This window comes from Mytilus californianus, unplaced genomic scaffold (assembly GCF_021869535.1).
Source record: "Mytilus californianus isolate M0D057914Y unplaced genomic scaffold, xbMytCali1.0.p SCAF_2, whole genome shotgun sequence".
In the NCBI taxonomy this organism is placed as follows: domain Eukaryota; kingdom Metazoa; phylum Mollusca; class Bivalvia; order Mytilida; family Mytilidae; genus Mytilus; species Mytilus californianus.
Window position 1 is genome coordinate 79,206,756 of NW_026262668.1, and position 23,045 is coordinate 79,229,800.

General features: G+C 31.6%; 1 protein-coding gene across 1 annotated transcript; it reads right to left on the minus strand.

Annotated features, from left to right (window-relative positions):
* Positions 1-990: 990 nt before the first annotated feature.
* On the minus strand, positions 991-13,798 carry LOC127730307 (phosphatidylcholine transfer protein-like). The gene is made up of 6 exons (XM_052238641.1): positions 13,545-13,798; positions 9,409-9,526; positions 5,269-5,348; positions 3,581-3,752; positions 3,056-3,123; positions 991-1,839 (listed from the first exon to the last, which is right to left on the minus strand). The coding sequence occupies exons 1-6, from the start codon at positions 13,659-13,661 to the stop codon at positions 1,756-1,758; spliced, it is 639 nt and encodes a 212-aa protein (XP_052094601.1). The 5' UTR covers positions 13,662-13,798; the 3' UTR covers positions 991-1,755.
* Between the last annotated feature and the right edge of the window lie 9,247 nt (positions 13,799-23,045).

Below are 23,045 nucleotides of genomic sequence, written 5' to 3' on the forward strand. Positions count from 1 at the left end.
CCAAAAAACTACACCAACAGCTGACTTATCTGAGAAAATAGATTTTCAGAACGTGCTATATAGCATTAAATTAGCAGTAAAGTTGTTCAATACCCAATTTATTTGTAAATTAACTAAGTTTAATAGACAACTACTCCAATCTGGTAAGTTCTGGAATAACATATCTTTTTTCATGATGTCACAAATCAGTAAAAGCTAACTGGGCCCTGTTTTAACAATGTATGTGAATTATTCTTTCTAAAACAAACATGTTTAACCACTGTAAACACTAAAAAAAAGCATTTTTATTACTTCATTTGTCTTTAAACAAGAATGTGTCCATAGTACACGGTTGCCCCACTCGCACTATCATTTTCTATGTTCAGTGGACCGCGAAATTGAGGTCAAAACTTAATTTGGCATTAAAATAAGAAAGATCATATCATAGGGAACATGTGTACTAAGTTTCAAGTTGATTGGACTTCAAAAACTACCTTGACCAAAAACTTTAACCTGAAGCGGAACAGACAGACGGACGGATGAACCGATGAACTGACGCACAGACCGAAAAACATAATGCCCCTAGGTTGGGCATAAAAATTGGTTCATAAGCTGTAATATTTCAAGATGTTCCCTTTCAAAATTTTTCCCTCTGTCAGCTCATTAATGATGACCTTTGTTTTGACAACACTTGGCCTTAACAGGAAGTTTTCTAAGAACTGTTATTTCGTGATTGGACTAAATAGAAATAAGGTCTACCTTCAAATAATAATGAACACAAAACTGTTACATGTATCTGAAAAACGAAGTAATTTTCAACACTAAAATTTTGGGATTCAATATGCATTCATATGTGAAATATTCTCTTGGAGACGTGAATGCTTTTATCACAAAAATGTCTTAGATTCCCTGGGATGGTCACAGATCTAGCTACCAGTAAAAAGTCTTACTTGAACAAGAAAATGTTCCTGTTCTTTTGGTATTGCATGTTCAAATAAGAAATTCAACATGTAAAGTTTCAAATACTATATTTCAAACTGCAAATATATTAAAAATATTATATACATAAATACAGCACAATATTGCACTCATCATCTTTAAAGGAATGTAGATAAAGTTTTTTTTAGTGAAAGATCAAGGTTTTTAGACAATAATAAATACTAAAATCTATATCAACAAAAAGAAACGTGAGGTATACATCAAAAAGACAGCAATCTAACAGTAGAAATAATGACCAGTCATCCATATCTATGGTGTAAGTCACAGTAACTATTTTTTTGTCTGCTTTCATTAAAAACATCTTGATATTGAAACAGTCTGACATATTTACATGTTTGATCATAAAATTGTTCTTAATTGAAGTTTGGTATGACTGAATTTGAAAATCTGGTGCTGTTTGAAAAGATTTGATGTTTATATTTGATCAGTCTGATAGTCAAGAAACTGATGTGTGATTAATGGCTGAAAATTTTAGTTTTTTCTATGCTTATAAATTGGGAATACTTAAGATATTATGGTTTCAAAAGTATCTATTCAGCATTATCATTTATTGCAAATTAGTTTCATTAGGTTGTGGTTTTGTCATTTTCATCAGAAATATTAAACCAACTACATGTTAAATGCAAGAAAGGTTGAAAAAGTGTATTCAGTGGGTTGTGACCAATGTATATGTCATTATAGAACAACATATAATATGTCATTAATTCTTTTTATCAGTACTGGAATGAACACAAAATATCAACATAGAATTTGAAAATAGCCTATGCATGCTTTCCATCAGCTATTATTCCTTGATTCTAGGTATTTTGGATATCCTCTACATGCTTCTTGCATCATTGTCAAAAAGGATGGAACACCAGTCTGTGAAAAAGAGAAAATAATTATGTAATACATGTTGCAAGTTCTAGTATTTAAATTTATCTTAAAAATATACTATTTCATCACATTTAATTTCTGATCACTTTTTTCAATGGAAAAATGAAATAAAATATACCAAGTTCACTTACTTGCCCTTTCAATAATAAACTATAACAATTCACTATAAACATATCAATTACAATTATCCAGCTGATAATAAGACACAATCGTGTTAGATCTGAATAATGATATATACAAAATAAGTAAAAACAGGTTATATAACTTTGAAAGTGTATTATCTTAGTCTTTTTTATTGGAAAGAACCATTCAGATATTGTTTTAATTGAAATGCATGCACATTTTTAAGTGAAGTTGCCTAAATAAAACAAGAATACACAGGCTGAAATGCCTCGCCTGCTTTACTGATCCTATGTGAAATAATGTTGATCAAGATAATGGTTTTACTACAAGTATCACATAAACTTAACATTATCAATCATGGGGATCAAACTTACAACTTATAAACAAAGGTAAATACATGTATATACTCCAATATTTATAGATATCTTATAATTTTCCAACAGGATAATATAAACATTCGGTTTATTTAATGAAAATGATGGGAACAGGCAACCTTTATGTAACCTGTCAAGCTATGATAAACAAATATAATGTATTATCACATTGACTGTAATAAAATACAGTGATTTACCAGTTAAATATAAACCGATAATTGCAAATGTGAAATAATCCGATAATTTCACTCCTATGGTGTCATACAACAATGGGTGTTTGACACTGTTGATGACGTTGCATCAAAACAAATTGGTAATGAGTACAAAAAGATAAAGTTCATTGTATTTTATATGTTATTTCTATTAAACAACTTATGGCCAATGTAATAAAAAGACTTACTAATTGAAGAATTCAAATATTGAAAAATATTCAACTCATGATCAAACAAGACTGATAATTTAATATGTTATTCGGTCACTCATTGAATATTTGTCTATATTTCATCCATTAGTTATTCTATATTACTTTTGTAAGTTTGCTAACTAAAATTTGAATTAAGAAATCAGGTTCAAATTAAGTACATCTATTGTCCTAGATATGCATCAAATACTTGCCACTGGAAATTAAGTCATTTAATCAATTTCTAGTAAAATCAGAGGAAATGTAACTACTCCTGACAAGGAATATCTATAACAACTCTCACCTTAGCTCCCCAATTTATCAGCCATGTTGGAATCATTCCTTTTGGGTTGTCATAGTATCGCATAAAAGCTGCAAAAAAATATCAAAATTTAAGTAAAATATCTTTTCCTATGGTATAATTATGTATTGTGTATAAAGAAGAATTTTATAATTAGACATTATTTTGTGTGCAATTTTTCTAGAAATTAAAATGATTATAACTTGTCCTCTACAAAAATGACTTTGTAATTCTGCTGCTGATGATGTCTAAGTTATTTTGATTCCTTAACAAAAGAAAACACCAGACAGGTGACGTGCTTCATCCCACTGAGATATCTATATAATGTGGAAACAAATGTTAGGTATAGACATTAAAATGGAGTTTAGTATATCAAAAGCAATGGGACATAGTTTTGTTGGCTGACTTAAGGACAGTGAACAGATATAAAGTACCATGACCAGGCCTGAATTTCTTTTTTTTTTAAATGTAACATATCAATTTCACTTTAATCTGGTTTGTTTCAAAGGCTTTATCTCGTATTTGTACCTTTTGATCCTTGTTTTCCATCAGTTGTTAGTACACAGCTTTGTTTATAATCGTCTACTCTTATAACACCACTTTTCTCTGGTATGTTTGAACATTCTACACTTTCTGCCATTACTATCCAAACTTTGTTTCCATTATGTTCTAATTCTCTCATCTCACGCTTGTATACATACTTTTTGTTTGTTAAGGTAGTTTTCTGACAAACACACTAATATATTTACCTAGTTACCAAAAAAAGTATTGTATGAATGAAATTTGTTCTTATTAGTTTTGAAATAATCTGGCCTTGGCAAAAAAAAAAATTTCAACTTGTCCATAACACTTGCATATTTTGCAGAATAACTAAAGTCTGCTGGTTATTAGTTCAATGTGCCTAAGAAAAAATATCGATGCAGAAAAGTTCATGCTGAAATGAAAATCATTTACTCTTGAAAGAAAATAAAGATATTAGTTGTTTTACTTATCTGTATGTTTGTAAGACTGTTCCAAATCTTTTGGAAATCTCTAAGCTAATTCTGATCTAAATAATCCCTACAACAAATCAGCAGGTGGTTAAACTCTTGAGAAAGACAATTCGGATCCATGAGTACTACGGAATATTTCTGAATGGACAATACATGTAATATAAGATTCAGTGTTATTCATAATCAATAGATTAATAAATTTGAACATTCTTTGATATAGAAGTATAAAGCATTGTTCAATCATTGACTTTTTTTTTAGGATTCTTTGATGAAGCATATCATTGTTCACATTGTATTATTCATTCTTACAGTATGTATATGGTAGATCAAAAGACAAAAACCTTAACAATTTCTTGATATAAAATTGAAGGTTTTATTTTATTTTTTCTGGACTTTTGTGGTTGAAAGATTGCATCTAATTTTCTAACATTTTTAATTAAATCTCAAGGGATGCATGAAATTGAGAGATTTCACCAAGATGTCAATCTCTGGTATCAAATTTAAACATCTCTTCTAATATCAATATATATGTACCTAAAGAGAAAAAATTGGGATAGCTGTTTTTTAACTAGTCTTAACAGAAATTTCTGGAAACTCATATAATTAAAGTGAAGCCATCACCTTGTCTTCAAACAACCATTCTTACTTTCTCATCTTGATGCATATAAATTATGTTTCCTTGACATTTTTACTGAAAACATATACATTTTATAATCAGATAAAGGTTAATTAATTGGGATATTTCCCTTTGGTAAAAAGTTATGAATACATGTCAGTACATCACTGCAGACCTGCCGACTTTCCCACTTTATGGGGGATATCCCCCATGAGAGATGTTGACCTGACCCTTATAAAACTCAATTATTTAGACTAAATACTTTTAAAAAGGCATTCAGAGGAGTAAAAATATATTTGAACACATGATGTATACTCATTCTAAAACCATAGATGCTCTAATTAAGTACACTAATGACATACATGTATCTAGGTATGCATTAGGTCCTCTTATGCTAAATATCACCCATTTAGATTTTGAAAAGTTGGCAGGTATATACATGAAAAGGTGAATTAACAGATTAATAATCAATTATAGAATGTCAATTCAATCAAAGATTCATGACACAAGTTTTAATATTGAACTATTTATTGTGTCTAGCACATTAGTTACACTATGCAAAAGTTTTTCAACAGTAAACTCTGTGTGCAATAATATATAAAGGATACATCTCTATTAGACATTGGCCATGGATAGTTCACATTCCAGTAGATAACTTTCTTTCCATTTTCTTCTCTTTCGTAAAGTTCTGAAATACAGGTTAAATGATATTACATGTACAACAAAATTATCTGCTTTTTACTTTTCCTTTCTTTCCTATCATTATGTGTTGGCAACTTCTTTTCGCAATAAAGCTAACACACAAATATTATTAAGATATCATATGTCAAGACATCTTTTTCCAGTAGTTCAGGATGTTTGCTACTTTTGTTTTTGACTTTTTATCAGATATTAGGAATCCTCTATTTTATCCGTGCAAAGTCAATAAAATCTAACCCCTACTTTTCTTTTCATAATTTTATTACATATAGTTAAAAAGACATTTTTGAAAATCTTATAAAATCCTTATTATTTTTCATAGTTTTTGAAAGATAAAAGGTACCCTGCTCATGTTAAATGTATGACAAATCTAAAGAGAATCATTTCCTGCCAAATTTTCAATTGATTATATGTCAACAATTTACTATCAGTTTATTACAGTCTTTTAAAAAGCTTGTTATTTTGAAAGAGAGGAGCAAACATCCTTAAAATTAACTTTAGTCACATTGTATATCGTCTTCTAGAAACTATCATATTATATTATTACTGGTGTCCCTTGTTTGGAGTACATTCAATTCCCTCAGTTTTTGATTTTTACCTAGATTTGTACCTTCTCGATGGATTTTTAAGATTTCAACATTGGTAAACCACAGAATTCATTTGTACATTTTTTGTTAAAACATATGTGGAGATGAATAATGAAGTTGGCATGAGTAACCTCCCATTTGTTAATGATATGTACATGTAAATGTATAACACTTTATTATTCATATCAACTATCAATTGCAAGTTCTTGTTTTATATTAAATAGAGCATATACTTTTCTGGCTTATTTTGGTCTTGTGTAAACTCATAAAAAAAATATATGATACATACATGTATGTACTAATCCATTATTAATCAACTTTCCAAGGGCTTTCAGAAATTACAAGATTAGACATGATGACTGAATTTGACTGTGATGTCATTAAAGGGACATTATTCAGTCAGAGCTCTGACATAAACAAGTCAGAATTTTGTGACTTGTGAAAGTCAGAATATTTTGTGTCATGAGTAATTACCTCCCATCATTTTGAAACAAAAACTGACTTCTACAAGTCAGATGAAATATTATGCAATTTTTTCCTCAAAACAAAAATTAAAATAAATTGACTTCTACAGGAAGAAATATACCTAAACTGTCAACCTTTTTTGGCCATGCACTCATATTTAAAAGTTGAGCATCCACATGACAATTTTAAAAATGCCTTCTACAAACACTTTTTTATCAACAAAAAAATATGAATAAGACCCTAAAAAAACGGAATCATATGAAACAAGAAATGATTGTAACAGGATGCTGTTACGAAGTCTCCCAAACAAAGCTCCCATAATTTGTATTTCCCAGGGTCGCCTGACATTGGGCAAAGTCCAGTGAAAATTGGTTTGGTCCAGTAAAGTTATATGCATTAGTGATGCCTGGGGACTAACCCTGTATATAATTCAAATCATCTTGGCATGACAAACCAGAATATATATGGTTTAGGGGTGGGGATCTTGACCACTTACAAGATATTAGAACTTTCTTAAATGGCATAGGGTGGGGGTGACCCCTGGGGACTAACCCTGTATTTCATTTGATTTGCTTTATGATGACAAACCAGAATATATATGGTTTAGGGGTGGGGATCTCGACCATTTACAAGATATTAGAACTTTCTCAAATGGCAGGGGGTCGGGATGACCCCTGGGGACTAACCCTGTATATCATTCAAACCATCTTAGCATGACAAACCAGAATATATATGGTTTAGGGGTGGGGATCTCGACCATTTACAAGATATTAGAACTTTCTCAAATGCTAGGGGGTCGGGATGACCCCTGGGGACTAACCTTGTATTTCATTTCATGTGCTTTATCATGACAAACCAGAATATATATGGTTTAGGGGTGGGGATCTCGACCATTAACAAGATATAAGAACTTTCTCAAATGGCAAGGGGTCGGGATGACCCCTTGGGACTAGCCCTGTATATCATTCAAACCATCTCAGCATGACAAACCAGAATATATATGGTTTAGGGGTGGGGATCTTGACCATTTACAAGATATTAGAACTTTCTCAAATGGCAGGGGGTCGGGATGACCCCTGGGGACTAACCCTGTATATCATTCAAACCATCTTAGCATGACAAACCAGAATATATATGGTTTAGGGGTGGGGATCTGGACCACTTACAAGGTATTAGAACTTTCTTAAATGGCACGGGGTGGGGGTGACCCCTGGGGACTAACCCTGTATTTCATTTAATGGGTTTTATCATTTAGAACATTTTCAATTAAAAAGATTGTGTCTATCACAAACGGTTTTTCAATTTATAATCATTTGAAAATTTAAAAAAATAAAATCCCATAGGGTTCTATAGTAAAACCCTCTTTTTTTTTTGCCCCTCAAAGTACCCCTTTATACACCCCATTGCACAAAAAAAACCCTGATCACCACTAGACATGTTAGTCTAACATATTGTGAAACCCTAAGTTAATCTGACAAGTGGTTTTGGAGAACGGGTGCGGACAAGTTCAAATTTAAAAGCGGCGGAAGAGGAAGAGGAAGAAGAATAATAATAATAATAAGAACTGAGCAAAAACAAAAAGTCTTCCCAAACTTCTTTTGGGAGACTTAATTAACCATTTAATTTAAGTATGTATTTGTGATAAATTGTAAAAAATATTCTGTATAAACAATGGATTTACTTGAAAACCAGCATGAAAAAATAGATTTTGGTATTGTTATGCATCATACAAATATTCATGGTAACTTACTGATAAGGTTTGCTACAAATCTTAAAATACTGAAACGTCACGATTCACTGAACAGAATTTGACCTGAATAAGTCAGGAATATTCTGACTTTATAAAGTCTAAAACTCCTTTGTAAAAATTGTATAATCTGACTTGCACAAGTCTTGACAATTCTGACTTGTTTATGTCAGAGCTCTGACTGTTATTAGGGAGACTATGTAAGATTCTAGCCAAAACAGGGTAATTTCTGGAACATTTATAACACTGCTTTTAAGAAAGAGCATAGGTTATATGCGATATGGGTTTCGCTCATTGTTGAAGGCAGTACAATGACTTATTAGTTAAAAACTATTACGTCATTTGGTCTCTGGTGAAGAGTTGTCTCATTGGCAATCATACCACATCTTCTTATTTTAATATCATTACAAAAATAAATAATATATTTCCTCAGCTTTTTTCAATGAAAACAATTAACTTTTCCTTTAGCATTATCTAAGTTATCATCCTACATCATGACTACATGAGAGCACTATAAAAAGAAATATAATTGTTTTCTTAACATGCACAATAACTACAGATCATATTCAAATTATTTGATAAGAAAACCTTTCAGGTTCCAAACTTTTGAGAAAAAGTGTCATGTAAAAAATACATAAAAAGATATTTTTGATATTGCATAGTACATTTTTCTATCAAATAATTATAGTTGGGAATGGCAATAATGAAATTTTAACTTAACTGTTCACCTTTTTCATAAAATTCAATTTACATCAGGTTATTATCTGACATGTGCATTTTCAAAGTAAATGGTAATTAATACTTATTATCAGTAAATAATGGACTGTTGGTTTTCTCTTTAAATTTGTTTAGTTTTGTCATCCAGGGGCCTTTAAAACCATAGCTTACTGAAGAGCTTTGAGTTTGTTCATTGTTGAAGCTGTACAGTGACCTGTAAATGTTCCCATCTTTGTCCTTGGTTTATAAATTGACAGATTTGTCTCATGGTAATCACACAACATCTCCTTATTTATCATCTTTATTACTGCCCTACAAGCCAATAGTGTATAGGGCAGTAAGTAAAGTAAAGTAATACATATCTTTACATACAGGTACTTTAAAATAAATCAGTACTCTGATACACATCAAAATATGTTTAGCATATGTAATTATGCTCTTTCAAATGTTTTATTACATATGCAGTTTTGTAAATTAAACAAATAATCAAATGACAATAAAAAGATTTTACTGTAAATGAAAGTTTATTGTACCTTTTGCATACGAATCCCAGACTTTTCTATATTCTAAATCCATATAAACATCAGCTGAGATTTCTGGTAGTACATCTGATAAAGTTCCATATATCTTATATTCATACAGACCAGATTCCTGAAAAGCAGATCGTCATACATGTAATGTCATGAATGTAGAAAAACTTGAAAAGTAGATGCATAATTGTAATACACTTTGACTACTTACAATTTTTATTTAAAATTCATCTAAAAAAATCCGTACCCCCTGTTTTCATGGAACAATGTGAACCTTTCTTGATGTATGAACTAAAGTAGTTGTAATACAAAATGTACTTCTAAGACTTAATTAAGTAATTACCTTACAGTAACTTTTGAGGTGTAAAATGTAAGTTGTTGTGATCTACTTTTGTCTGGATGCTGACCTTTGCTCTAGGACCAGGATGAAATTTGCAGTCATTTATAATTACAATTTACAATAAATTATCTAATTGTATTAAGTTAGATGGTTAACTCGGTATATAAAAGTAAAATAAAAAAATAACTCTTAAGCCAATGAACCATGAAGCATGTGTTACATGAACTTCTCAATATTACAGGAATAAATTTGATGTGCCTACAAACACCTGCAAAGTTTGATGGTTGAAGGTCAAGCAGTTCTGGAGATATGGCTGTGGACAGTGATGCACACACAGACAGTCATGTTGGCATGCAACATGGAAGCAGAGGGTACACCAGTTGTACTTTGTCAACTTTTCAATGTAAACAAAAAATTCAATAAAAACTTAAAATGCATGAGGCATATGAACAACTTCAAAATCCAAAGTTTCTATGGGTTCCTGTATTTCCTATGGGTTTTGGGAGCTTCTGCTATCATATATGCATACATTTTACACGAGTGTCATTGGTGTTTTTAATAAATGGTCAACTGTCACAAAAGTTACATGTACATGTAGAGACAATAGAAACATTTTCATGAATTTGGTAAAAAATGTGATTTTTGAAAATCAGTTAATAATTGAAAACTTGGATTTATAGTTAAACATGAAGGGACTTGACACTCAAGTAGCATTCAACAATAACTTCAGTGTCACAGAACTACTTTCATTGCATTTACTTTTAATCTACACTATACATGTACATACAGTTATTGATAATTCTGTAAATTATGTTTCAATAAATGTGGATAGTGTCCACATGTGGACACAGATGATGCCCCCGCTTGCATATCATATAGTTATAAAGGGACATAACTGAAGAACGGTAAAAGTGACGCTACCCAAACTTGAACTTGATCTGAGTTTTGTGGTAATAAGAATTGTGTGTAAGTCTCAATCTTTATGTTTATAAAGGGACATAACTCAAGAATAGTAAAAGTGTCGCCACCGAATTTCGTACTTAATCTGTATTATGTAGTTATTGTGTAGAAGTTTCATAACATTTGGTTGAGGCAAACTAGTTAGAAAATGGAAACAAAAAATTTGTACTTGATCTTAGTTTTGTGGTAATGAATATTGTGTATAGGTTTCATAATGTTTGGTTGGGGCAAACTTAAGTTACAGAATGGAAACTAAAAATTTTGCAATCTTTCGATTTATAAAGGGGCATAACTCAATAATGGTTAAAGTGACACTACCCAAATTCAACTTGATCAGTGGAAGTCAAAATTAAACATTGCATTGTATAAAGCATTGATTGTAGTTGATTCAACTATAATCATGGACAAAGGAAGATAGCTCCAATTTTAAAAATAACTTTATATTTAGAAGAAAATAAAAATTTTGCAATTTTTCCATTTATAAAGGGGCATAACTCTAGAACAGTTAAAGTGACGCCACCAAAATTCAAACTTGATCTGTGTTTTGTGGTGATAAGCATTGTGTATACATGTAAGTTTCATAACATTTGGTTGAGACAAACTTAAGTTAGAGAACTGAAACGAAAAAGGCATAACTCTAGAACGGTTAAAGTGAAGCTCCCAAAATTCAAACTTGATCTGTGTTTTGTGGTAATAAGTATTGTGTATAAGTTTCATAACATTTGGTTGAGGCAAACTCAAGTTAGAGAACGGAAACCAATTTTGGGACATACGTACATATGTTCGTACAGACGGACAAGGGTAAAACTTAATGCCCCACCGCTACGGCAGGGGCATAAAAATTGAATTAGGATGTTATAATAATTATGGATTAATCATATGTATGTTTTTAAAAGAAAATACATGTACATGTACATTTACATGCAAGAGAAATAAAGTCTCCATGCATGAAGATAAAGAACAGAACTAAGAAGTGGTTTCTATTTTACAAAAAGCATATGTATCTGTTATTACAGTCAGGGGTACTACTTGTACAAGTAATTTTATAATATACTTATATAAGTAAATTTGAAGGGTACTTATACAAGTGTATTTTATTTACTTGAATAGGTAAATTATTTTTTGGCTTAGTTATGTCCCTTAGACATTCAGATTTTTTTACTTAGATACAAGTAAAAAAGTCATCCTATCTTCTTTTCTTGAATTTCTTAGGACTTCTTTGCTCTAATAGAATTTTTAATTGTCTGTCCCTTGCAGATGTCTTTACTAATCATTTAAGTGTAATTTCATGGACAATGAAAATCTCATTTGTCTGTTATATTCAGAACACTGCTCATTTACAACCCCTTAAGGGGCAATTTTTGAAGGCCTTGCACAAATACTTAAGATCTTTAATTGCGCAATTAGTTTCTTTGATGAATTAATGAGATGAAACATTGAACTCTAATAAAAAACTATGAGCTAACCTGAGAAAAATTGTTAAAGGCATGTTTTTACATCTCAAAACTTGAGAATTTTTCGGGATTGAAAAAAAAAATTACTTATACAAGTAAATTTTTGAGCAAATTAAGGGGAGATTATTCAAACATTATAATTTACTTATATAAGTATAGTATTATTTACTTCTTCAAGTAAATAAAGATTACTTGTACAAGTAGTACCCCTGACTGTATTATAATCAAAGATATAATTTAAATGTAAAACAAGTATATTTTAAAAAGATTAGGCAGTTTTTTTTCACTTTAAATAAATTTCTTTGTTTTATGAATTTGGTCACTATCTCCATGCACAATTTTGATACTTGTGTGTATTTTTTCAATTTCAAAGTTAAAATTTGTGAAGAAATGCATTGTAATGTACATGTATATGAACGGTAGCTTTACTTCACAAATAAACTTGAAAAAAATTTGGATTTATAAATGGAAATGCCATTATGGGGAATGTGTAAAAGAGACAACAACCCGACCAAAGAGCAGAAAACAGCCGAAGACCACCAATGGGTCTTCAACACAGCGAGAAAATACCGCACACAGAGGTGGGCTTCAGCTGGCCCCTAAACAAAAATGTGTACTAGTTCAATGAAAATGGACGACACACTAAACTCCAAAACATATAAATGAACTAAAATTAAAAAACATACAAGACTAACAAAGGCCAGAGGCTCCTGACTTGGGACAGACTGCTTTACATGTACATGTATTGGATAATGGGTCTTTTTACATTTTAAGATCTAAAAATTAATAAGAATATGCCAAGGTATGGTCAATGAAAACATGACATAGAGTAAGTTCATAACTTTTGTGATTATTGACAAGTTTTCAATTTCCTTTCTATGAATGAACTTCTCTGTTTTTGACCTGGGGTCATGCAGGAGAAATTTTGTCATAAGACATTGTGACAATAAGATATTTGCTTTGTCATGTTTGTGAGGACAAACTTTCTGGGAAAATGCACTAATTGTCATTAATTGGAAAATCATGTATTGCATGCTGCGTTTGACTATTGTCTTGTGGGTGTGGACAACAGGTACAAGTAACCTTTGCCCCATGTCCTACAATAATTGACCTCATGGGCATTATTTTCCATTTCTATTTATTTCTTATATTTTTTTTTACTTATTTTACTACTGGTTATTTTTGTTTTCTATTTTTTTGTTTTTACTATCAATATACCACCATGAAAACGTTAAATAACCAACCGTGATATAATGTGAAATTAAGGCATATATTACAGGACAACCTTTGCCCCCTTTGTTTTTGATATAAAAAAAAATACAAATGATATAACTAAATATATGCACATATCTTCAATTGCACGTGAATGATATTAGTTTACTAACTTCATTGTATAGCCTATAAATTGTAACTCCGTGACTCTCAGTAAAGAATTCCCATCCATCAATCTGAGGTTGATCCAATTCTTTCATTAGGACTGCAAAGTCATCATCAGTAAACATTCTTATCGGTCTTGTTCGGATGTTTTCAACTTCTATATTGTTAACTTTGAGATTTTCGTCGACAGGGAAACGTTTTAAGCTAAAATAATGCCTTGTCTTGTTTCAACTCGCATGATCTGTTTACATTTTGTGTTTACTTCCGGTGCTAATGAAATTTTAAAAAGGAAGTCAACCGGTATTCATTCCGGGAAATAAAACTATGAAAAAAGAGGCGAACGATACCAATGGGAGAATAAAAAACTTACAAGTCATGAGGGGGGTATGACCTTTATCGGGACTCCGGGATCGGGTGTTTTTAAGCTCGGGATTACGGGATTGATCCTTTCGGGATCCGGGAATTCTTTTTTCGAATTTCGGGATGTCGGGATTTAAATTTTTTTAAATTCGGGACCTCGGGATTCCATGTTTTTAAGCCCGGGATTTCTGGATCTGGACCCCTCATACCCCCCCCCCCCCCCCTTCCGCCAGTCATAGAGATACCATCTTATTCCTGACAAAAGACGAACAACTACCTCCATCCAGATAGCAATTGTTTTGGTAATGTGCTAGGAAGTGGAAAGAAAGCAGATGATCTCGAGAAACCAAGGCCTATGAAGGTAACACTGAACAGTACTGAAGGTAAAAAGAGTGTAATGAAAAACCGTTCTTGATTAAAGAACACAGAAACAAGGAAGTCCATTTTTTTAATATAAGTGTGACTCATGATATGACTACAACAGAGAGGGAACAAAACAAAGGTAAAATATAAATGAAGCCCTAAAGAGAAAACGGAAAAGATCAAATCGGGGAAATACCACTTCATAGTTCGGCCCCCTGGGCAAGAAGAATAGTAAGAGTATTAAAGGAAGCGTACTGAATACCAGATGATGACATTGTACATAATGTAAATTCGTTTTAAGTTATTGGTGACCAGCATTTGAACGGCCGTAAACACGCAAGTGTTTTATCTGAACTTAAGTGCATTTATACCAACGATGATAGTTTTATAAACAAATAAACAAAACAAGATTTATAAATGAGGAATTAGATCCTGATATTATGATAATAACTAAAGTTCTCCCCAAAAACAATAGATACCGTACGTTATAGTAGGAATTATCAATTGATGGCTACGATATTTTTCCTGAGAATTTTCCAACAAACAGTGTACGTGGAATTATGATTTATGTTAAACAAGAACTTCAAGCAGTCGAGATAGATATTAAGCATGAATAAAAGGAATATGTCCGCTTAAAAATAAACCTTTTGAATAATGATAAACTATTAATTTTCTTTCTTTATAAGAGTCTATCTTCTTCTGAAGAACATCACAAGACATTAAATGATTTGCTTATGAAAATTAGCAAACTGAAGGTGTAATACCACCAAATCATAGTACGTCACTTCCGGTTGCGTCACTTCCGGTTGCATACGAAAATAGGTCGAAAAAAAATATTCCCTTGAATTTGACAGTTGTAGGTAATTGATCCTACATTTCATTTCGGTAAACCATTTCTGGGTCATAAACATATATCTTGGGTATTTCAAAGCACCATTATTTGGGGTTTCTATAGAATATTTTGGAAACTTGAGGTTACATGGTTACTAAAGCTTGTACACAGGTTAAAAAAGGGGGAAAATTTGATTGATTAACTATTTTAAGATAATAGTGTAACCAGTTATGTAATTTGACACGTGTCTTACGGTTCACAGATTTTCGGCAAAATCAAAGAAAAACCGGCATGTGCCTAAACATTGTTCAATTATTCATTTATTTATGATTCTTTTTCGATAGAATTAGGAATTTATGCATTAAATATCAATCTCTACCATGATATGAACTTTACTTACATGTAACAGCACCCCTTCTAGTCCTTATAGTTGCATATTATAAGTCCTTAGTGCACTAAGGAGACCTTAGCAGTGTTTAGACGCACCCCCTTGGGTGAGGATTGGAGATCCTGCTCATGTTGTCTCAACTCTTTCTCATTTAGGATTCCGGTTCCGAGGCGATTTTATGATTTGTTCTCCCAAATAGAAAAATCACTTCGGACCCAAAATCCTTACTGTAAAGGGGTTACAACGGAACACTGGTGCAAGATGATTGCGAGCGTTATTAAACTGTTTTGGTGATCTAATTAAAATTAAAAGTCCAAAGATTAGAAGAAAAAAGTGAATATCTCCAAATACTACATGTATGTGTGATGTTTTCGATGTACAATCATAGTAAAAAATGCTACATGTTTCACAAAAAGAGCAATTACAACATTGATTGATGATATCCAGACAAACGCAAACGGCAAAATGTGTTAGATATGTCCTTTTTTCGGTGCAAAATTTAGTTAGCATGCATTTGGTGTCTAAAATTGTACAGACGATTAACTCTCTGTCTTGAATTCCAGCATTAAACAGGAATTATTTGAGCATTATTAATGTCCTAGATGGCTGTGTCCTGTGCCTCACACTATACCAATTCGAAATTACAGTATAAGTTGTGTTTTCGAAAAGTGTATCTATATGAAATTTACATTTGTGGCATTTTGCATTAAAAAAATTAATTAAATCAAGCCTTTAAACTGAATTATTTGAGTATCAATATTTATAATTTATTCCCATAGTTTTTTTTCCAGACTTTTTTAAAAATGCTTTTACTACCTTTTCTTTTAAATAATTTAATTTTCAAGAAATTCCATATTAGAAACATTTAATCATAACACTTAGGACAACCATTTTTTTACATAAATTTCATATAAATAATCGGTGTCTTCTGGCTGTTCCTACATTTTGTATTTTACTATTCTAGCTATTCCTACATGGGAGATTAGTGGAAGAACAAAAGATGTTGTTATTGCAAGATATGTTGTTTTAGTCATTAGTGTCTAATTGGGTCAAAGGTAAATTTACCTGTAGAAATTAAATAAAAATTATTATTTATATGTAAAAAATGGGGTTTTTTTTTGTTTGAAAACATGCATTAAGTATTAAAATTAAGTGTTTCTAATATAATGGAATTTCTAGAAAATAAAATTATTTAAAAGAAAAGGAATTAAAAGCTTTTAGTAGTCTGCAAAATAAAATTATTTAAAAGAAAAAGTAGTAAAAGCATTTGAAAGTCTGGAAAAAAACGTATTTAAAAGAAAATTAATAGTAACCAACACTTTTTTTTTTATTAATTTCATTATTTTAATAAACTATGATTTTTTTTTAAAATGAATATAATATCAAAATTAATGCTAAAAGTACTTAATTATTATAGATAAGTGTATAAATTGGCCTAATAGATTAAGCCAAGCCAAGAAACATTGAACTCTGATTAGCTTTGAACAATATTAACTTATGCTCAGTGTCTTAACTGAACACCACAAGCTATACCAAACAAGTAAGCATTATTATAAATAGCCAGATTTTTCCTGTGATGTTCATTCTCAGTTCATCATGGCTAATGCACAGTTAGATATCAGATTTACAACAAATAGATAAGGCAACCAGTACTTGGTACACAATTCCTACAAGTTCCAGATAAAGTCAAGACGTGGAGACAGATGTTATTGGAAACTCTCTACCTGTAACTGCCCTGCCACTATCAACACACGCAACAACATACCAACCAAAGTGGATGCTAATCACAATCATCACTCAGACAGAATGCAACTCAGAGTAGACGATGTACTAGAACGTATGAAATCTCGTTGTAAAGATGAACTCACTGCAATTCCAACTATTTATGAAGAAGAATTGGTAAAACTACGTGACCGGGAAGGGAATTAAAGGGTACTTTTTCCACTACACTCAGTGTATCTGGCGAAATGCACAGAAGCATGGTTTGCAGACTGAATACAGCGAAAAAGGCGACATTCACCAACTTGTTCGAAGAGCTGCAGTTCTGCCACTTTTACCACCCAATACAGTTGAAGATGTTTGGTTTAACGCACTGGAGGACATCGATGATGCAGATACTAACACACCAACCCTTAACTTTATAGACTATGTAACCAGCTACTGGGTAGAAAACAACCAAAGCCTATGGAACCACTACGAAACAGAAGGTCCTAGAACAACAAATCATTTAGAAGGTTGGCATAGTAAACTAAAGAAGTTAGTAAAGGCACCTCACCCAAACATCGTCAGCATGATCAAGTTGTTGAGACAAGAAGAAGCCTTTCATGCTCTCACACTTATCCAATACAGAGCCGGCGGGAAACGTATTCCAAGAAAGAGAAAATACCGGGAAATAGATGACAGACTGCAAACACTGAAAACAGGGTTACAGAATGATGAGCTTACTCCAGTCGAGTATGGAGATGCTGTTTCTTATCTCCTGCACATTGATTAAGACTTTGTATTCTCTTGTATGTTCAATTAAGTGCAATGTATTACTGTGTGAGTGCTATGTTTAATGTCAATTTAGTGCTTATTTCTATTTCTATTATGCCTATAAATTCATATTGTGCTTTTGAATATTATTTACACAAAATGTGCTATGAAATTATTAAATAAAATATTGTAATATAAACTATTCTTTTTCTTTATTTTCCACAATCATTACCTGGATTTACCTTGATTCATTAGTTTAGTGTTGTTACAACATAATCCTACATAATCCCATTGTTTTCATAAAAATTCTGGGAACTCCTACATAAAATTTTACTATTTTACCTATAAAATTCAAAATGTAGGAATAGCCAGAATGAACCAAATAATCATTTTTATTTAATTTCCAATGGTAAAGTTACCTGTGACCTAATTAGACACTAATGACTAAAACAACACATTTTGCAATAACAACATCTATTGTTCTTCCCATATAATCTCCCACGAAGGAATAGCCAAAATTATAGTAAAATACAAAATGTAGGAATAGCCAGAAAACACCGTTTCCGTGTGTCATGCTACGAAATTTAAATTAACTAATTTTGGCACCGGAACCTTACCGCTAATATAATGTTTGTCAAAATAATTTGTTTCAAAAACTAAGAAGAAGTTTTTAAAGTTTTCATTATGAAAAATTCCTACATGAACTAAATTGTGTAAATTATGAAAATGTATTGTGAGTTGATGATGTCAATAAAGCATATTAAAATTTTCACTTCGAATATGTTAATACAATTGACAAGTCGAAGAACATACAAATGAAAAAAGAAGGTCAATATTATCACCTGCACCCTTTATGAAGAAAGGTCTAGGAATAACAATTTACAAGAAAAGAATGTATCATAATAGGTTTCTACAAAACAAAAGTGATGGAGCTGTACAGAAAAAACAGAAATATGAAAAATGTATTGCTTTTAACAGACGATATCTCATAAAAAACTGATTTTAATCCTTTTTGTAATAGTGCAAGCATAATCCTGCACGATGATTAGGTTATTTTATGAGAAACAATAGTCGAAAGCTCATAGAATAGTAAGTTGTGTCCACTCCCGCGTTTCATTTTACATGATTCTGTTCGACATAAACAAAATTGATCTTGTTAGTTCATGAAAGTGATACAACAAACTCATGCCGTTATATCTATTTTTCCTTCATTAGCGGTTGGATTCGTAGAAAATTGGAATCAGACGACGCATGAGGTATGTTCCTTATCAACATAGACAGACATATAATACAAATATTATTATATTATATGTCTCTGGTATCAACTAACGTTTCGAAATTAAACGGTATATCAGATTTGAAGATAAAAACAAACAGTTCATTCTTTTTTCATAATGTTGGCCTCGAGCATCACTGAGGAGAAATTTATTGTCGAAACGTTCATCTGGTGCAGTAAAATAGTATCGTGATTTAATGTTATTACTGTACTTTTTCTAACTGAAAATTCAAATGAAATTTCAAATGAAATTCATATTCCGATTTTTGTATAAAATATATATGAGGGTCGTAATGTGGGTACCTTCATGACGAATAACGGTAAAAAATCTTGCCAAATGACGTTAACAGTAATTTTTGGTGCATGACGATAACATGTACATTTTCTTTTAGATGATAAAACAAGTTGCTTTTTTTAAAAAAAAAGAAGACAATACGTGAACCTTAGAACTTTTTATTCTAATTATTAATTCAACTGAATAAGAAATTATATATCAGTGTTATCTTGGAAATGTGTGTGGAGGATAATATTTTCTTTTTATTGTAAATCATTACAATTTTGGCATGTTGAGAGAAGTGTTGAATATAAAGCAAGGAGAGAAAAAAACAGATTCCCAGACGTATAATTTCTTAAAGAATAATAATAATTCAAAACATGGAGGACACATGTACCTTCTTCCAAAAAATCATAAAATTAATCTAGAAATAAGTAATGAGGCATTACGAACTGTTCAGCTAGCAGGACACATTAATGTTCGTTACCGACCAATCATCAATAAGTGTAACTCTCCCGCGAGATATACTTACTTGATCTAATTATAAATATAAAAAAAAAGATGTGGTATGATTGCCAATGAGACAACTCTCCACAAGAGACCAAATGACACAGAAATTAACAGCTATAGGTCACCGTACGGCCTTCATCAATGAGCAAAGCCCATACCGCATATTCAGCTATAAAAGGCCCCGAAATGACAAATGTAAAACAATTCAAACGAGAAAACTAATGGCCTAATTTATGTACAAAAAATGAACGAAAAACAAATATGTAACACATCAACAAACGACAATCACTGAATTACAGGCTCCTGACTTGGGACAGGCACATACATACAGAATGTGGCGGGGTTAAACATGTTAGCGGGATCCCAACCCTCCCCCTAACCTGGGACAGTGGTGTAACAGTACAACATAAGAACGAACTATAAAAATCAGTTGAAAAAGGCTTAACTCATCAGATGGATTCAAACAGAAATACTACACAGATTGGACGTGGCCGGGTACTTGTATATTCCAACAACAAATATACACTAAGTATAGATCTGAGAGTATTTGCAGTTACTGACAGCTAGTTCAAAGCCACTAACAACTAATTAAAAAAAAATCATGCATCTAAGACGTACACATCCAACATCCAATTATTGAAGAGGCAAAACTTTTACATTCAAGATACAAAAAAAAAAAAATCATTAATAAAATAGAGTCACACGAGGTAAAAAAGTATGCATTCTTATTGCCTATGATGTACGTCAATGTACACAAATATGAGCATTGATAATTTAGAAGAAACTTATCAATGCATTAGAATTTATTGACACACAGGAGAATATACTTTAAAGATTCTCAATAAAATAGATTTAACTGCATTTTCTAAATTAATTCTTAGAAAACAATGAATTTGAGTTTAATGGACTGTTATACAAACACATTATAGGAGCGCCCATGGGTGGTATATTGTCACCAACATGCACAGATCTGCATCTGTCTGCCCTATTCATTAAAAACTTAGATTAGTTCCAATGGAGAGAAAACATCAAATTACACTGTCAATAGGGATGACGGTTTTATGGTCTTTTACAGGCAAATTAGAGCAAGTTGAAGATTTCTTTAACCTTGAAAACGAAATTGACCATCTACTTAAGTTCTAATATAAGGTGTCGAAATCTAGTATGGCCTATTCAGAGGGTGGTAAAAGGTTATTTTCGTGCAACGTTTCGGCCTTTTTATTTCACATGTTTCCGTGTTTCGACGTTTTATTTCTCGTTTTTTCGTGTTTGGTTCGATGTGCGTGTTTCGTGTTTTCCCTTAATTATTTTCCGTGTTTCGTGTCGGTACTCTTATTTTCTCGTGCTTGTCCTGCATTTGATTAAAAAGTAAACCGGGACTTATTAAAGTCAGCCCAAATATTGTTTTTAAATCATAAACTAATTAACTGGTCCCAAGATATTTATTAATAGCCTATTGTATTACTATGATAAATCGGATGCAACTAACGGACGCTAAAAGGTGACCACATGCAGGGTCGCCATGTCCATTTATAATGACTGCATGATCTCCAAGAACGGCTCAGTAATAACTTTTGGTACTTTTTTCCTTAATATTTACGATTTTATTCCTTGGCTTCGTTTTTCCAGAGTGTATTTTTTTCCGTGCAACGTTTTTGCGACTTGTTATTTCACGTGTTTCCGTGTTCAGACCCTCCCTTTTACCATCCTCTATTTAGATACCGAAGTGTACAAAAGTGAACGATTCCATAATAATGGTATTCTTGATGTTAAGTCACATATATTAAAAACACAGAAACGTATCAATATTTACCAATCACTAGTGCACATCCAAAACACACATAAATTTAAGAGCATTACAGTGTGTGAATAATATAAGAAATTTCTACTTCTACCACTAAGTGACCACCGTCATTTGGTTGACTATCCTGTCACTGTTTGGTGTGCGCTTGCATACTTAACAAGTCCAAAAATAATTTTAACAGAAAGGAAATAAAAACATGGGACTTGAAATTTAATGTGCATGCAGTAGTCTCTTGAACGAGTCAAGACTTTCTGCAGCGGTTTCTGAAATAATAGCGACATCAATGAATTAAATTTACATCTAATTAACTTACAAGATAACTTAATTGATAGAGAATACTGTAAAAAGGAAATAGAAAAAGTTGTAAAAATGTATATTAACGAACAGTCTTTATTTTACTTGTTTTATTTTCATTTGAAACAGATTTTTTTTATCTGCATGATTTGTCAAAATGACAAGTGTGCATAATGATTTTATTGTTACAAATCAAATCCCAAAGCCCACTTTAACTCATTATGTAGAAACCACAGCACTATTTTAAAATATCTCTCTGTGAATATCTAGACACAGATGTTTGATACCATAGGTCGTTATAATTAAATCTTGACCATTTAACTTTCACTTGTTTATCAAAGGGTACAACTGTCAACTTTGCTCAAGTCAGTAAACCCTTGCAATGCATAAAATGTAGCTTTACAATAAATATACATGTTTGAAAAGGATCTATAGATTGCTTATTATCATATATCAGATAAGTGAATTAGCAATCTGTGAAAGTTCTTTATTGCCATGTTTTAAATATCTTAGATACACCGTATGGAGGTGCTCTTAATTGCAGGAAGCTAATACAGATAAGATGAATAGGTGTTCCGAATGAACAATAATTTAGCTTCCGAATATACCTCCATAGACTATATTTCTAACTAATATATATGCGTGAACCATCAGGGGTTCACGCAACAAGTGGCTTTCTTTAAAAAAAGAAAAGCAATACGTGAACCCAAGACCGCTGACTGGTCACCAAAAAAATGTTCCTGAATTTTTGTTTGCTTTTGAATTGAAATAATTAACTGTGAATAGAATAAGATAATGATGATGTTAAAACACCTTTATTAAAAATATGTAATTGTGTGTAGATACTTGCACAAGTCAATTGAGTTGTGAATTGAAAAGTGTATACTATTTGAATATACATTTTAAAGCTCGACTTTTTATTATTTATTACTT